At 41.0% G+C, this 14,521-nt stretch overlaps 2 protein-coding genes and 2 long non-coding RNA genes across 5 annotated transcripts in view; 2 read left to right on the top strand and 2 right to left on the bottom strand.

Moving 5' to 3' along the window:
* znf512b (zinc finger protein 512B) overlaps window positions 1-1,071 on the bottom strand; it is a 38,402-nt gene extending 37,331 nt beyond the window's left edge. Inside the window, exon 1 of one of the 2 annotated variants that reach the window (XM_028993243.1) lies at window positions 151-1,071. Coding sequence is in view for 1 of the 2 variants with exons in the window: in XM_028993242.1 (XP_028849075.1) it covers window positions 11-26 (16 nt within the window). In the remaining variant the exon portion in view is untranslated. Of the gene's footprint in view, window positions 1-10; window positions 119-150 lie in introns of those variants that run through there. The other variant, XM_028993242.1, reaches the window with a different exon arrangement.
* Window positions 1,072-5,574: 4,503 nt separating this feature from the next.
* Window positions 5,575-8,425, top strand: LOC114798834 (uncharacterized). The gene is made up of 3 exons (XR_003751126.1): window positions 5,575-6,045; window positions 6,754-6,963; window positions 7,506-8,425. It is a non-coding gene; the product is annotated as an uncharacterized LOC114798834 (long non-coding RNA).
* Window positions 8,426-8,579: 154 nt separating this feature from the next.
* samd10b (sterile alpha motif domain containing 10b) overlaps window positions 8,580-14,521 on the bottom strand; it is a 45,619-nt gene continuing 39,677 nt past the window's right edge. Inside the window, exon 5 of the mRNA XM_028994838.1 lies at window positions 8,580-9,721. Coding sequence (XP_028850671.1) covers window positions 9,699-9,721 — 23 coding nt within the window. The 3' untranslated portion in view covers window positions 8,580-9,698. The remainder of the gene's footprint in view (window positions 9,722-14,521) is intronic.
* LOC114798833 (uncharacterized) lies at window positions 8,674-13,029 on the top strand. Its single transcript, XR_003751125.1, has 3 exons — window positions 8,674-10,489; window positions 10,867-11,027; window positions 11,564-13,029. It is a non-coding gene; the product is annotated as an uncharacterized LOC114798833 (long non-coding RNA).

Below are 14,521 nucleotides of genomic sequence, written 5' to 3'. Positions count from 1 at the left end.
AGAGACTCACATGTGCCAGACACCATTATGGAAGTACCTCATTTCACCTCACCCAACATGTATACTACACCCAGCACCCTGTGACACCTGTCACACCCTTCCGCCCGCTGGCTTCTAGTAAACAAACACACTCGGGCAGGCCACACCTACCTGGAATGTTGGAGCCACCCAGCACGAGAGGCCGGGTGACCCGGGTCACTCACGTGGGGTGAGGTCAGGCCGTCGCTGCTGCTCGCGCCGCCTGACGTTACATGGCAGAGTCCCACCTGGCGCCCGGCGTGCCGCGGGCCGTCGCGGTCGGCGTGTCCGCGGAGGACGGAGGCGGAGGGCGGAGAAGACGGTGAAATAACGCGGGCGACTCGCCGCGGAGACTTTCACCGTGTGTCCAGACCCCGCCGGTCATTAATATGTAAAACCACGACGCACCCCTTCAACCCCAATCTTCTCATTAAAAACAGCAACTCGAGCAAGGTTCAAAAACAAGATGCCGGGGCGGAGACGAGGGTCGCCACGCTCCGCGGAAGAAGAGAATAAAATACAAGAAGAAGCTTTTTATAGGCAGTGAACCAAAATGGCGACTTTAATACGAAGGAGGAGTAAAAAAAATCCTCGCGTCGTTGCTGAAGGGAGCCACGAAAATATGTTCGGCTCGGTCATTCTCCTCGTCCGCCGCCGAGTTGGCCGGAGTAAAAGACGCGAAAGCGGTGGAAAAGGGTCGCCGGTACTCCGGTCCGCTCCGTCTCGGTACCGTCGCCGGTTCCTTAGCCCGGGATTATGCCTTATTCTTTTTTATAGCCACGGATATGATCTGCTCTCAGCGGCCGTGTACAGTAATACAGAACTCGGGCTGCCTCCCGCCTCTGACAGTTCCAGCTCCGGTCCTGAGGTAACTTGCGAACTACCGGCGTGTCCCGCTTCCCCCCCGCCACGATAAAATTGGCGTTGAGCTTAATAAAATCCAGCGCGACCGCGGCCGTTTGATGCGGTTCGTCCGACGTAATGCCGCTCGGTCATGACGAGAGGGTTCGGCTAAATCCCGAGCTAGGCTAACGAGCGTTACTCCACGGCTGCCCCGAAATTCATAACGAGTATTCTCCAGCGGTACTGCCCCCAAAACGACTAATTCATATACAGTATATCCCCAGAGTTCGAAAGCATTATCAACTAGTATACTGTAATAATACAGCTGTCCATAACTCATAACCAGTTTACTCCCACAGTACTACTGTCATAAAAATTAATAACCAGTATACTCCTACAGTTGAAACACAGTAAAAACTACTATACTGTAATAATACAGCTGTCCATAACTCATAACCAGTTTACTCCTACACTACTACTGTCATAAAAATTAATAACCAGTATACTCCTACAGTTGAAACACAGTAAAAACTACTATACTGTAATAATACAGCTGTCCATAACTCATAACCAGTTTACTCCCACAGTACTACTGTCATAAAAATCAATAACCAGTATACTCCTACAGTTGAAACACAGTAAAAACTAGTATATTGTAACAATACAGCTGTCCATAACTCATAACCAGTTTACTCCTACATCTACTATTGTCATAAAAATTAATAACCAGTATACTCCTACAGTTGAAACACAGTAAAAAACTACAATACTGTAATAATACAGCTGTCCATAACTCATAACCAGTTTACTCCTACATCTACTATTGTCATAAAAATTAATAACCAGTATACTCCTACAGTTGAAACACAGTAAAAAGCTACTATACTGTAATAATACAGCTGTCCATAACTCATAACCAGTTTACTCCTACAGTACTACTGTAATAAAAATGAATAACCAGTATACTCCTACAGTTAAAACACAGTAACAACTAGTATACTGTAATAATACAGCTGTCCATAACTCATAACCAGTTTTCTCCTACAGTACTACTGTCATAAATGAATAACCAGTATATGCTTATGGTTCTAATGCACTAACAACTAGTGTACTCTAATAATACAGCTGTCCAGAACTCAAAACCAATTTACTCCTACAGTACTATTGTCATAAAAATTAATAACCAGTATACTCCTACGATTCTAATGCACTAAGAACTAGTATACTGTTGTAATACAGCCGTCCAGAACTCATAACAGTTTACTCCTACAGTACTACTGTCATAAAAATTAATAACCAGTATACTCCTACAGTTCTAACACAGTAACAACTAGTATAATGTAATAAAACAGCTGTCCAGAACTCATAACCAGTTTACTCCTACAGCACTACTGTCATAAATTAATAACCAAGATACTCCTATGGTTCTAATGCACTCACAACTAGTATATCTAACAATACAGCTGTCCAGAACTAATAACCAGTTTGCTCCCACAGTACGACTGTCATTAAATTAATAGTGTACTCATGAATAGCAGAGTGGCACAGTGGAAGCATGCTGGGCCCATAATCCAAGTTTAGAAATTTCTAAATATGGCAAAGTGAAGTATGTATGATCAATTTTTCAGAGCTGCGTCTTTTTACCTTCATGGCTGCTTTGTATAAAGTTTTTAGCAGGACTGTTGGAAACCATTGTCCCCATTGTCAAACTTAAGTTGGTAGAAAGATCAAGACGAGAGTGTGAAATGCTGTCATCACAGCAAAAGCTCCCTGCTCTGGAGAGACACAGATATTCAACTTTTTGCTTTGTTTGCTGTTTTTGGTTTGTTTATGGTGTGAATTACATAAACTCATACAGGGGCAGTGGTGGCCTAGTGGTTAAGGAAGAGGCCCCGTAATCAGAAGGTTGCCGGTTCGAATCCCGATCCACCAAGGTGCCACTGAGGTGCCACTGAGCAAAGCACTGTCCCCACATGGCTCCCCATGATGGGTTAAATGCAGAGAACACATTTCACTGTGTGCACTGTGTGCTGTGTATCACATGTGACAATCACTTCACTTTCATAACAAACATGACACAAATACTCAATCATTTGCACAAAATTAAATAATGTGTAAATTCTCCAAAAATGTCTACTACTGATTCGTAAGGATTACATTCTAATAGTGCTACATATTTAATATTCAATATATTCTGTCAAAGATTCAAAGATTATCAAAACATGTCTTGGCTCTTTAAAAAAAAGTACAGGACAGTGTTTCTTAAAATTGCATAGTCTCGCTTGATCCCAAGAGATCAATGGAGGTGGATGCTTGGATGCCTGTAGCTAGTCCTGAACTACACCTCACACACCTACGCCTACACATTCATTGTTGTTTGTTCATCTCATCACTACCCTGCTACACTGGTCATTTCACAATCAATGCAAAATGTACTTCATTTTGAATCTGTACACTGCAACTGATTATTTTCTACAATGTATTTGATTGTCTTTTGTTCTCATTGAACGTAAACATTTGCTTGCATTTGTATTTTATTTGTATTTTAATAGCATTTCCGTTCCTTTTTAATTTTTTCAAAAACAGAGTGGTCCAGGATGCATTTCACTGCGTGTTGTACTGTTATAACTATGCATGTGACAAATAAAAATCTTGAATCAGTAGAGAACTATTGCTATTTGTTCTGTTACCAGTAATTGTAGCTATTAAATACAGAAATATAAGAACTCAATCTTAATCAAAGTTCCTAATGTACAACAAAAAGTCTGAACTGGTATTACTTATAGTACCTAAAATATGACCCATAAACTGATTTCGTCCAGACAATGACGTCATCCTAATGTTGTGGTTTCAAAGTTAACCAGAAGATGGCACCAGATTACAGGGTTTAATATTGATTCACCTTTAATACTTTAATACAGACAGGGCGTTGGGTTTAATGAGCAATTCCTAATAGTAGATGATAAAATATTGCAAATTAAATTAAATTGCTAAAAATGATTAAAATATTTTTCTTTCTTATTTATTATATTTGAAGTCTTTATACACATTAAAATTAAACAATGATTAGTCATTGGTCATAATGTTGGCATGTATAAATCAATTTCCAATGAGCCTTTATAATAATTAACATATATGATAATGGAAAGAAAATGCCTATTTTTATTACACACAATTGATATTTTTGTCCCATGCTCATTGACAGTTAATTTCTGGTTACCTGGAAAGAAATATTGTCAAATAAAAGTAAAAAGGGAACTGATTGGGTAAATTTTCCTTCCCTGTTTGCCTGTGTCCAGTAGAAGAGATTCATCCACCTGGTCCGTAGTGCCAGGAGAAATATGTTCCCAATTTATCTGAATTACATGGTAGTGAAGAGTGAGGTGTGCCACACTGGATGTCATGCTTTCTTAAGGCTCCGGGCCAAGCCTCACATCTCACCTGTAGCAGTCTCTCCACATTTCAGAAACCCAGAGCAGCATTTTGCCACTTCTTTTTGGTTTGTGTCAAAAACACTGTTCTTCCTAGTCCTTGTGTCATAATTAATGGTCATGGGCTGGTTGAAGCTCTATGTTACATGAATGACTTGGTGAATGGTGACAATGATTTACATTTTTCATGCTGATGAAGCAAGTCTTAATTTAATACAGTGGCTGTCAGGTTAGATTCATTCCCCTTATCAGACCAGGGATGCCACATAGGCGAAAAAATGAGCTGTGGTGGACAATATAGATGGATGGAGAAGCCTCACCCACCCATGTGATTAATGAGTTTGAGCAATTGTAGTATTTCCATGCCAAATTATATAGCCTTGGTACCAGAGAAGAAGGCTTCTGGAGGCCATTTGGAATGAGGATGCTGAGGGTGTTTCGGTCTGTGAAGCAGAAATGTCCCCTTTAGACAGTAGGACTGTCTGCCGTCTGCCATAGATGGCAGAGTGGAAGCAGGCGAGTCATGTTTTCCGATAATAAGCCATGCATGGCTTCCCAAATGTGGCACCATTCCATCACAAGCAGACACACCAAGGCAGAAGTAACCCTGAATATCAGATCGCAGTATAATATCAGGGAACTTATTAAAATGGATGCACAGGAGCAAATGATGGACAGGTGCGGTGTGGCACAGATCTTCATTGCCTGTCCGGCATTTCCTGTGAGCTTTCCTCAGGGTTATGGAGCCACTTCCTGGCATAATGCAAATGTGTAAATCCAGCAAAAGCAAATTGGTCCTGAACATTACAGACAGTGGTGTGATAAGAATGACATTCTGAAAAGGTGTCGTGCTCAGGTTTTCGGTGTCAGCGCAGAGGCGTGGCCCTCCAGAAGTGGAATCTCTGACCCGTGAAGTACAGCCGTGTTTGGCTCACCGTTGCTTCATCATCATCATCATCATCATACCTGTAGAGGAGATAACAGCATTCTCTCCCCAGCCATCAAATGGATGGGCTTATCGCAGACAAACGCATAAACACAGATAATTAAGGGTCTGCAACGCTTGATATCACATGGTAATTGCCTGGCGACGTGGCGCCGAGGTTCTGCGCTCCTTAATGAGCCGCCGTCATGACTCATGCTCTGTGACCAGCGCTCAGAGGGCACAGGGGCATCTGGTGGCAGGTGTGACACTCGGTAGCGCTGCTGATGCCCCCCCCACCCTGGCCCCTCGATGAGCAGATGCTGTTTATTTCACACTGTCTACCTGTCGCCTCGAAAACAAGTGGCCTGGCAACTCAACGAGACTGGGAAAGAGGGAGCTTGCGGTGAGAAGGGGTGCAGAGGGAGAAAATACACCGAAAAAACAAGGGACAGAAAGAGATAGGAGGGGAGAGGGGTAAAAAATATTGACAAAAAGACAGATGAAATGTGGTCGGCTAATCAGCAAGGGAACTGGACGGTGAAGGAGAAAAGAAGAACAAAGAGAGAGCGATGAGAAGAGCGGAGTGAGGCAGAAGGTGCAGATGTATGAAAGGAAAAAGGAAACGGATAGAACGCATGAGAGCCTTGGGACAGGTGGAAGATAGCAAAGCAGGAAAATGAAAGAGGAAGTCGGCTGGAAGTCAGCTGGAAAGAAAAAGATCTTACTTCTGTCTTTCCACGTAAAAGCAAGAAAAATGTTCACTGGTCATCTGTGGAAACTAGCTACCCTTTGCATGGATGCTTAATTATTTCTGTCACCAAAAAATAAGTAAGTAAGTACAGCTTTATCGTCACCTTATTCATATGTATAGTACACAGTAAGACTAAATATTGTCTTCTTGGACCATAGGTGCAGAATAGAAGATAACAGAACTGCAGCTCTCAGACAAATCAACAGTTAGGGTAAAAAAATACAGTTATACTACAAAGTGACAGAAAAGGCTACAGACACAGAAAGAGCTAAAAATACACCTATTTAAGATCTGGAGTAGCCTTCTTGCATTTGGATCAATGAGGTTTTTGTAAACTCAGTTTACAAAACTGACGTAAACCCAATGACAATAGTTTTGTTGCCAGATAGGACATTTTTGTAGCCCAAACTCTACCAAAACTATCAGAAACGTATTTAACGGCTCTAACTATTTTAGGTGCTTAAATGGAATTCAAGTTATTCCCTTCTCTAATGAAAACTAGATATAAATATAAATATAAAAATAGTGCCATTGGTGGCCCAGTAGGTATGAAAACAGACTCTTAACTGAAAGGTTGTGGGTTCAAATCCCAAAGCACCAAGGTACCACTGAGGTCCCCACACTGCTTTCACTGGAAGTTGATGGCTGCCCACTGCTCACCAAGGGTGATGCAGGATTAAAAGCAGAGGACACATTTTGTTGTGCCACCGTGTGCTGTGCTGCAGCGTAATCATCTCTGACCTTGAGCACGAAGCTAAGAATCTCCCCACATCTCTTCACCACAGCAGCCCAGTGTACCCAATACAGCTGGAGCATGGGGTGCAGGCACACCTGTATGGGGTGAAAGCAATTTGAGGAGTGTGTGTGTGTGTGTGTGCATATAGTCATTGTTGAGATGCCATTTCCCTGAAAACACATTCATCAAACGCCAAACCCAGCCTCCTGACACCTCAAGCTCTGACAGGCAAAAACACCAAGACGTGAACTTAGATGAGGTAAGACTTTAATTAAAAAAGACATTTTTATTCTCCAGCATCTTGTACATGTCTGTAAAGCCGATAATTACATTTACATTTCTTAATCTGCTTTGCATAACACATTTTAAATGAGTAGCACCCCCGTGACCCTGCTTCTTTATAAACGAGCCTCGCCAAAATGCAATATATATTTTGAATTTGAGGTTCAATTAGTTCTGCCTGTATGTCATGAATAATCCTCAGTAAGGTAAGCTGTTCAAACTGCTTCTCTCACATCATTTGCTACATGTTTAAATGCTAAATTTGCTGCTTTTTTGCCCCAGACTTACTGCTCTCACATTATTATAGCCTGGTCACATAGTTTTGCTCACTTACATATTTAACTCCATTTGCATGCACATCTACCAATTGAGTGTTAGTCCAGACACTGAAAATGCGAGCTCAGTAAAATGCCAGCCCACTGTCAAAATTCACATATATGGAAGGCAAAACATCCACAAGACTATAAGTTCAAATTGTTACTGATGATACCGATTTGTTTTTTCCCACTTTGGCAATAGATTTTTTCATTATAAAAAGAACTGTTTCCCTGGAAGCACCCGTCGGACCTTCTCCAGACCTGCAGCTGGGGTCTGTGCCAGGCTGCAGCTCAACACGATGCCACACAACAGATAAACATCAGCCACTGCCATCTGTGAATGCCACCCTCTCTGCCAACTGTCCTACTGCTATTGGCCATGGACAAGGTGAAAACCAACTGATACAGATGTAAAGCCAACATGGCCAGTCAATATTGGCCAATATCAATGTTCTTGCCAGTATATTGTTGCGTCTATTGTCACCAGGGCATTTGACTAAAATGTCTCCTGCAAAAGTGTTTGTCTGAAGGTTTAAGGCAGTAGGTCACCAATTACAGCACAGGAGTGCAAATGAAGCCATGCTTAACTTTCCCTAACCTGTACTGATGAGTCATTGTGACATTATGAATAATGTCGCAGGATATCCCACCCACCCCTGCATTACTGCCATTCTAACTGCACCTCTCCAGCAGAAGCACAATTCGCAAGTCGTAACAAATCGAAAGCAGAAGTAATAGGACTTTCCTTTTACTTTTTGAATATCAGTATTAACTTAGTGAATGCTGAAATGGTCAACCCCTTGGCTTGAATCTCAATTGTGCTGGCGTTTCTGAAAACCTAAAAAAGACAATTAACAATTTCTAGGGCGGCTGCTGATTTCCTGGTGTCCAGGAAAGAACTCACAGTACCATAAAATACACACAGGAAAACTGGTCTGTGGTGTCACAGTGAGGGTTCACCATGGTAACCTCCTGACGCCATTTCCTTCACATCCTGGGACTTTTTTTTTTAAATATAAAAATGTTACAAGCAGCTGCTCTATAGAACTGGGTCAGGAAACAGGAAATTCTGTGCAACGTTCCTTTAATGTTGGAGCTGGGAGTCCAGACAGGGCAGAGTGGGGCAATTATCGAAGTCTATTTAATTTGTGTAGAATGTAGAAATGCATATGTGTGTATGATGTATCATTTGCTGCATGGGAGAATAAATCCCTTCATTCTTTTTATTGCTTCTAAAAATGAAATACCACATGAAGTGAGTCTACCCACACCAAAGGCTAATCATTAGGATTCTGTTTAATACTTCCGTACACAAAAAATGTTACACGATTCTACTGTTTTTATAGTCATATATACAATTTGTGTGCGTGTCTGTGTGTGTATATATACACACACGTATATATATATATATATTGATAGGTTCATTAATGTGTTGACTGTGTTTTTTTATGGTAGTATCTCTTCATGACACAGGGTGTTCATACATGGAGGACATATCAAAACTACATGTTTAAATGATAAATATCCTGAGATGTAAAGCACATTGTCTTACAGAACTCTTACAGAACATTGTGTGACGTACAGTAGTACTGACATTCAGTGTAGACTACAAAAAAAAAAACATTCCTGCACCTTCCCGGCAAGGATTGTGTGTCAACAAGGTTTGAAAGGAAAAGACACCATAAGATGTAATAAGACATTGCAAATCTCCAAGACCATTTCATCCAATAGCTCCTCATATTGTTCCATAATCCTGTTTGGCCTTTGCAAACAGCAAGAGATCATTTCATGAGAAAGGCAAATGTAAGAAACTCTTCCAACACTCATTTTTCATCATTTTACCCCCATGGAACAAAAGACTTTGTGATTCCTGTCTTCTCTCATGCTCTGTGCTGGATCCAGCTTGTTAAAGAGGGACAGGGAGATGCAGAACCATCAGCATGGCTGTCACAGGTCCAGCGGCGCCTCATCAATCCAGCCGTATTCTCAATCACGTTGAAGGCTGTAGCCACAGCAACCGCCCCCCACTCCACATGAAGCTCGACTCAGGACCTCGCCACATAAATAACCAGGAGGAACAAAACAAGTCCAGGATGTCTGATGGGGTTCACAGTGGATCACAGGGTCGTGCATCCGGCCTTCTGTACCTTTAACTATGTGCTATGCAGTCCCTCTCTTTCTTTCTGTATCTCTCCCTCCCTGCTGGTGTCTTTAAAAGCACAACAGTTTGGCGTGTGACAGTGGGGTTTTCTCTGCTCTGCTGGCTCCTGAGTCCAAATCCCTGAGTAGAGGCTCCTTCTGCCACATTCCTGTGTCGGGCCCACTCAGGTCCTGCTGCAGCTATCAGGGATCCATTGTGCCAGCAGAGGAGAGGGCTGCCAGATGGATAAATGAGCTACGATAGGTTTCCAAAGGAAGCTGTAGGGAGACAGAGGAGGCAAGGTGAGCACAGATTCAGAAGTATGCCAGATGGTACCATAAACACTATTTGCACTTTTCTCCACTTCAGAAAACGTACCTAACCCGGCCTTATCATTATTTTGTTTTGTATAGTATTCCACAGCCTTATATATTTTCATGTAATTCACTTAAGTCTTGTTTATTGTATAGTCTTGAATATTGTTTTATGGTTTTGAAGAGTTTTGTATAGTGTTGCATTGCTTTGTGTTGTTCTGTATAGTCCCCATGGTACTGTATTCTCCTTCATGATCATCCAAGTCATGCTTAGATTTCTAGAAGGGGTGTGACAATTCCACAATTGTACTGTGTTTATTTGACATTGTTCTGACCTGCAGATCAAGCACTGTTCCTGAACATAGTGATTGTCAGATTTGTCAGAAAAAAATGACACAGCAGAGCTGCAGAGTAACACTGAAGGTCAGAGCAGCCATACATAAGGGCAGAACTCTTAAAAAAGATTTCTGTTTAGCATTATTCTATTGGTGAAAAATGTAAGTAGAAATATGGACTTGCACAAATGTTCCCATTTTTAAAAAACTCACCCTATCAAAAAATAAAGTGTCAAAAAGAGTTTTGTTGCAGTTTGGAGGCCTGGGATTTAAAAAGTTGGGGCATCATGGAAGAACCACCATTCAGAAAGATGGAGAAACACCTTCAGATATTTGCAAGGCATGGAATGAAGAAGGAAACACAGCGCCATTCCTGCGATGACAGCCATCTTGAATGGTGAAGGGAGAGGGGTGCTGTTTATTACAGGTGTTATTAAGCCGTGGCTGAGAATAATTTTGTTTAATGTGAAGCAGCAACGTTCATTGGCAAGAAACACTGCGCTGGTTGCGTATTCTTTCACAAACGCTTCGTTGGTAGTTGAGCTCCTGATTTCAATTAGAAGCCATATAATCTGCAGAGCACAGGTTCGCCGGCAGAAGTCGATGTGCATGTCTTAAGAATTATGGAAATGCCAATACAATGCCGCTGACAGAGCAGCTTGCTGGGGAAATGAAAAAACTGTATTCGTGCTGAAAGTGATAGGCACCCCCACCAGGTTTCTCTGACAACTGACTTTTTGCTTTGACCTTGCTACATGACACTGGATGACACAGGGACTCTTTGGTCAGTGACGGGAACGAGAAGCGGGCTGGCATTTGCTTGGGGCCTCAGAGGAAAACACCGTGGCCAGAGATAAAAGGAAGAAGCAGGGCCACCCTGACGTGACATGGCATTTCAGAGAAGCACATCCACGCAAGGCACGGCAGTAAAAACTGTGAGGGAATATTGACAATATTTTTTATGATAATCCTGATATGCCCTGTCCTTTTGCAGCATTCCGCAGTTCCAGGAGGGACCAAGGCATTCAGCCAAGCTATTAGTCCAGATATGAGGTTCTTCTAAGGTGCTTCTGATTTCATCTGAATTCATTCACCTAAATTTGTGACATGCGTTTCCCTTATATAGCAGTACTAAACATTGAGTACTACCAAACTCCTTTTAATACATACATTTGTATCGATACAGTAAATCAACTTCATAGACTAAATAGAATAACAGTCACCACAAGGTCAGACAAACCCAACTCAGTCTCCATAAGCTAGACTGCATTAAAACAGATAGAATGAATACATTTTCAAAGCATTTATGTACATAATTTAAAAGTAAAAATAAAAAAAACTCAAAAGAACAAGCTGGACAATAATTGACATATCTTTTTTTATAACTATTTTTTATAGAACATACGTTGAACTCTCATTGCTGAATTAAAACAAACCCCTCACAGCCTTTTTTTTTTTTTTTTTTTCATAGCTGATGGGCTACAAGGGAAGCAGTTCTTAACCTACTGAGAACACAAAGGTGATGGAACGTCTCCATAGTGAGAGTGTATCACTCCTGACAGCACTGAAGGGGGACTAACAGACGGCATTCTGTTCTCCAATTATTGCAACTGAAGACACAGAGACAAGGAGATAAAGGATGAGGGGACATATGGTGTTTGTCATGTCAGAACATTGCTGTGGTGAAGGCAACAGGCAGTTTGTGGGAGTGAGAGAACAAGCCCCTGAATGCGAGAAGGAGGGACTGTGCTCCCTGGTGACCCGAGCAGATGATGTGGCTGGTGTGTACAGACATATGGAGGAGGACGTCTAATTAGATTCGAGGAATCTTGCAGGAAAACCATATTCGATACTGCGAGGCAAGAAGCTGCATGGTTTTAAGTGCAGTCCTCTGTCTGAGAAACAAAGCTGTACAGGACATTGAAAACATTATAAATTCATGAGGACGTGAATTCATGAATTCGTGTACCGCTGCGCAGTGCTCAAGTCCATTAATCTTTCAGAAAAAAAGAACTTGACAAAGTATGGTGCAGAAGAAAGAGTGCGTGGATATGTTTTAGGAGAGGAAAAAATGAAACACACGGGGAGGTAAGAACAATGAATAAACAAAGAAGAAAAATTGCTGACACAAAACCCAACAAAGAAACATTCCTATTTTATACACAAAAGTCCAGAAGTTTTTTTACCTGCTGGCAGAAAATGCATTTGCCTTCTTCCACTTGGCCATGAGAATACTTTCAGCCACATTACAGTAATTTCTATCTTTGCTAGTAATTTGCAGCAAGAGTAATAAGGTTTTGTGCTCAATGTGAATAGCAATTACAGTGTGGTGAGCATCTGCTGCTCCGCCACTTAAATTGCTTTTGGTGGAGAAGGCTCGGCTCTGGAGGTGGCTGTGCTGCAGCGAGTAGCACCCACATCAAACATAATAAGCCACGCTCACATTAGTGGTGTGGAGGCGCTTTACAACTTCCCACTGTGGTGCAATGTTGTAAGTAAAATGTATAAAACATCGGCAAGTTCCGTAAATTAGTGCAAAAGTAAGAGTCTTTTATGATTACAGACACCAGTATATGTCTGAATGGGTTTAAAAACGGTGCAGTTGTAAAGTTATTTTTGGCGCCCTTTCTAAATTTTTCTTTTAGCCTAGTCTTTGCGTGAAGCAGCCATGTCCATACTCATTTTATTCTAGTCAAGTTTCAGTCGACTAAAAATCTATTTTAGTCTTAATTAAGTGTGAATTATTAAAGAATTATCAATTTTAGTCTGAGTATCCAGTCTTGATTTAGTCAACAAAAACTGATGACATTTTAATCTTGTTTTAGTATTGTATTAAATTATATTTAAGTCTCTTTTTAATTAATGCAATTCTATTTAACCCTATTTAGTCTTACAAGTTCCTTGTAAACTATACAAAAACTACATTTTCTTTTAGTCAAACCCATTTCACAATAAAAAAAAGGTTCTTTTATATTTATATTGTACTCTACATCCATTCCAATGGCTGCATTTCTTTTCTTTTCAACTTTATTTTAAAGAAAATGTGTCCAAATGTTTTTTTTTCCTCCCAGCCATTTGCTAACCCACAATATTATATATTACATATTTATATTGTTTTTCTTGCATCTTTGTGGTCTTGCCAGCTAATTTCATTGTCCAGTTAACTGTACAATGACAATAAAAGTCTTGAAGTACATGATATATGGTTACTGTAACATGACCAGCATTTACATCTCATCACATTTTCGTCATAAAGGTTATTTGACGAAAATATTTTGTCAAATATTTTGTTGATGAAAACAACACTAGCATCAAGATTTCTGCTATCCGTACCCATGGTTATAAAGAGTTGTCCTCTTTCAAACCTTCACCTTCAAAGGACCACACTCAGTGGCGACGATGGCACACGGAGCAGCAGCAGCATTGAACAAAGGATGAATAATAAAAATGAGTGAGCCCTGGTCAAGATGATCACTGAATATTCATACTGGACGCCCTCTGGGCCTGGTGGTGGGACAGCAGGCATGACCAGTAGTTAGGTATGTTTTATATGTAATAGTCCAATTAGTCCAAAAGTCCAAGCAATGGACTGCATATCATACCGTGTATTACTGTGCACATGACAAATAAAATTTGATTTTTTAATTTTTTTTTTAAATTGGTGTATCTGTAGGTCAAATGTGATTAAAAAAAAACATTTGACAATCATGTCTTGAAACAACAGGGGTCATCTTACAATCAGTGCTGTCTCATAGTGTTGTATTTTGTCATCTGTGTTCGAATCCAGAATATTTTACCTTTATATTACACTCTGCTGAACCTCGCTCTGTAACTTCCTTCCCTTCATCACTAGCCCACCCCCCTCCAGGTACAACTCTCCCGTCATCTGTCTGGCACTCAAACACCCACAGAATTATAGAAAAAAAAAAATCCTCACAACACCAAAGCATACAGTCCTGAGACAATAAATAAGGGCGAAGGGTGAAAAACAACTAGATGAATAAAAGAAGGAGACACAAAATTTTAAAAGACTTGCTGAACCTTGGCCTCTCAAACAAAAAAAAAAAACGATTGCTGACCAGTCCTGACAGGCCAATCCAATCTGCTCTGACAGCAGTTTTATTTGACCTCCACCTTGACCTCCAACCCCCAACCTCTACTCCCAATCTCAGGTGTTTCATGAAGCAGCTCAATTAGACTCCTCTCCAGAACTGGAAGTCGGGGATTGTTGAACTGTTAAATTAAATTTGCTCCTCGCTATTAATAGAATTCCCTGACAGAGTGCTTACATGGTTCCTCCCTTCTCTCCTCCTTATACTTCCTTTCCCTGACTGTTCATTTGGGTGCACATATTAAGGGTTTAAGGGCTGCCCCTGAGAGACAAGAGAACTGAAAATTTCAAAACCAGATGGGAAATGAAAAGATGCCT

Source organism: Denticeps clupeoides, chromosome 10 (assembly GCF_900700375.1).
Source record: "Denticeps clupeoides chromosome 10, fDenClu1.1, whole genome shotgun sequence".
Classification (NCBI taxonomy): domain Eukaryota; kingdom Metazoa; phylum Chordata; class Actinopteri; order Clupeiformes; family Denticipitidae; genus Denticeps; species Denticeps clupeoides.
Note: the sequence above shows the minus strand (reverse complement) of the source record. Positions and strands in the feature narration are given on the sequence as shown.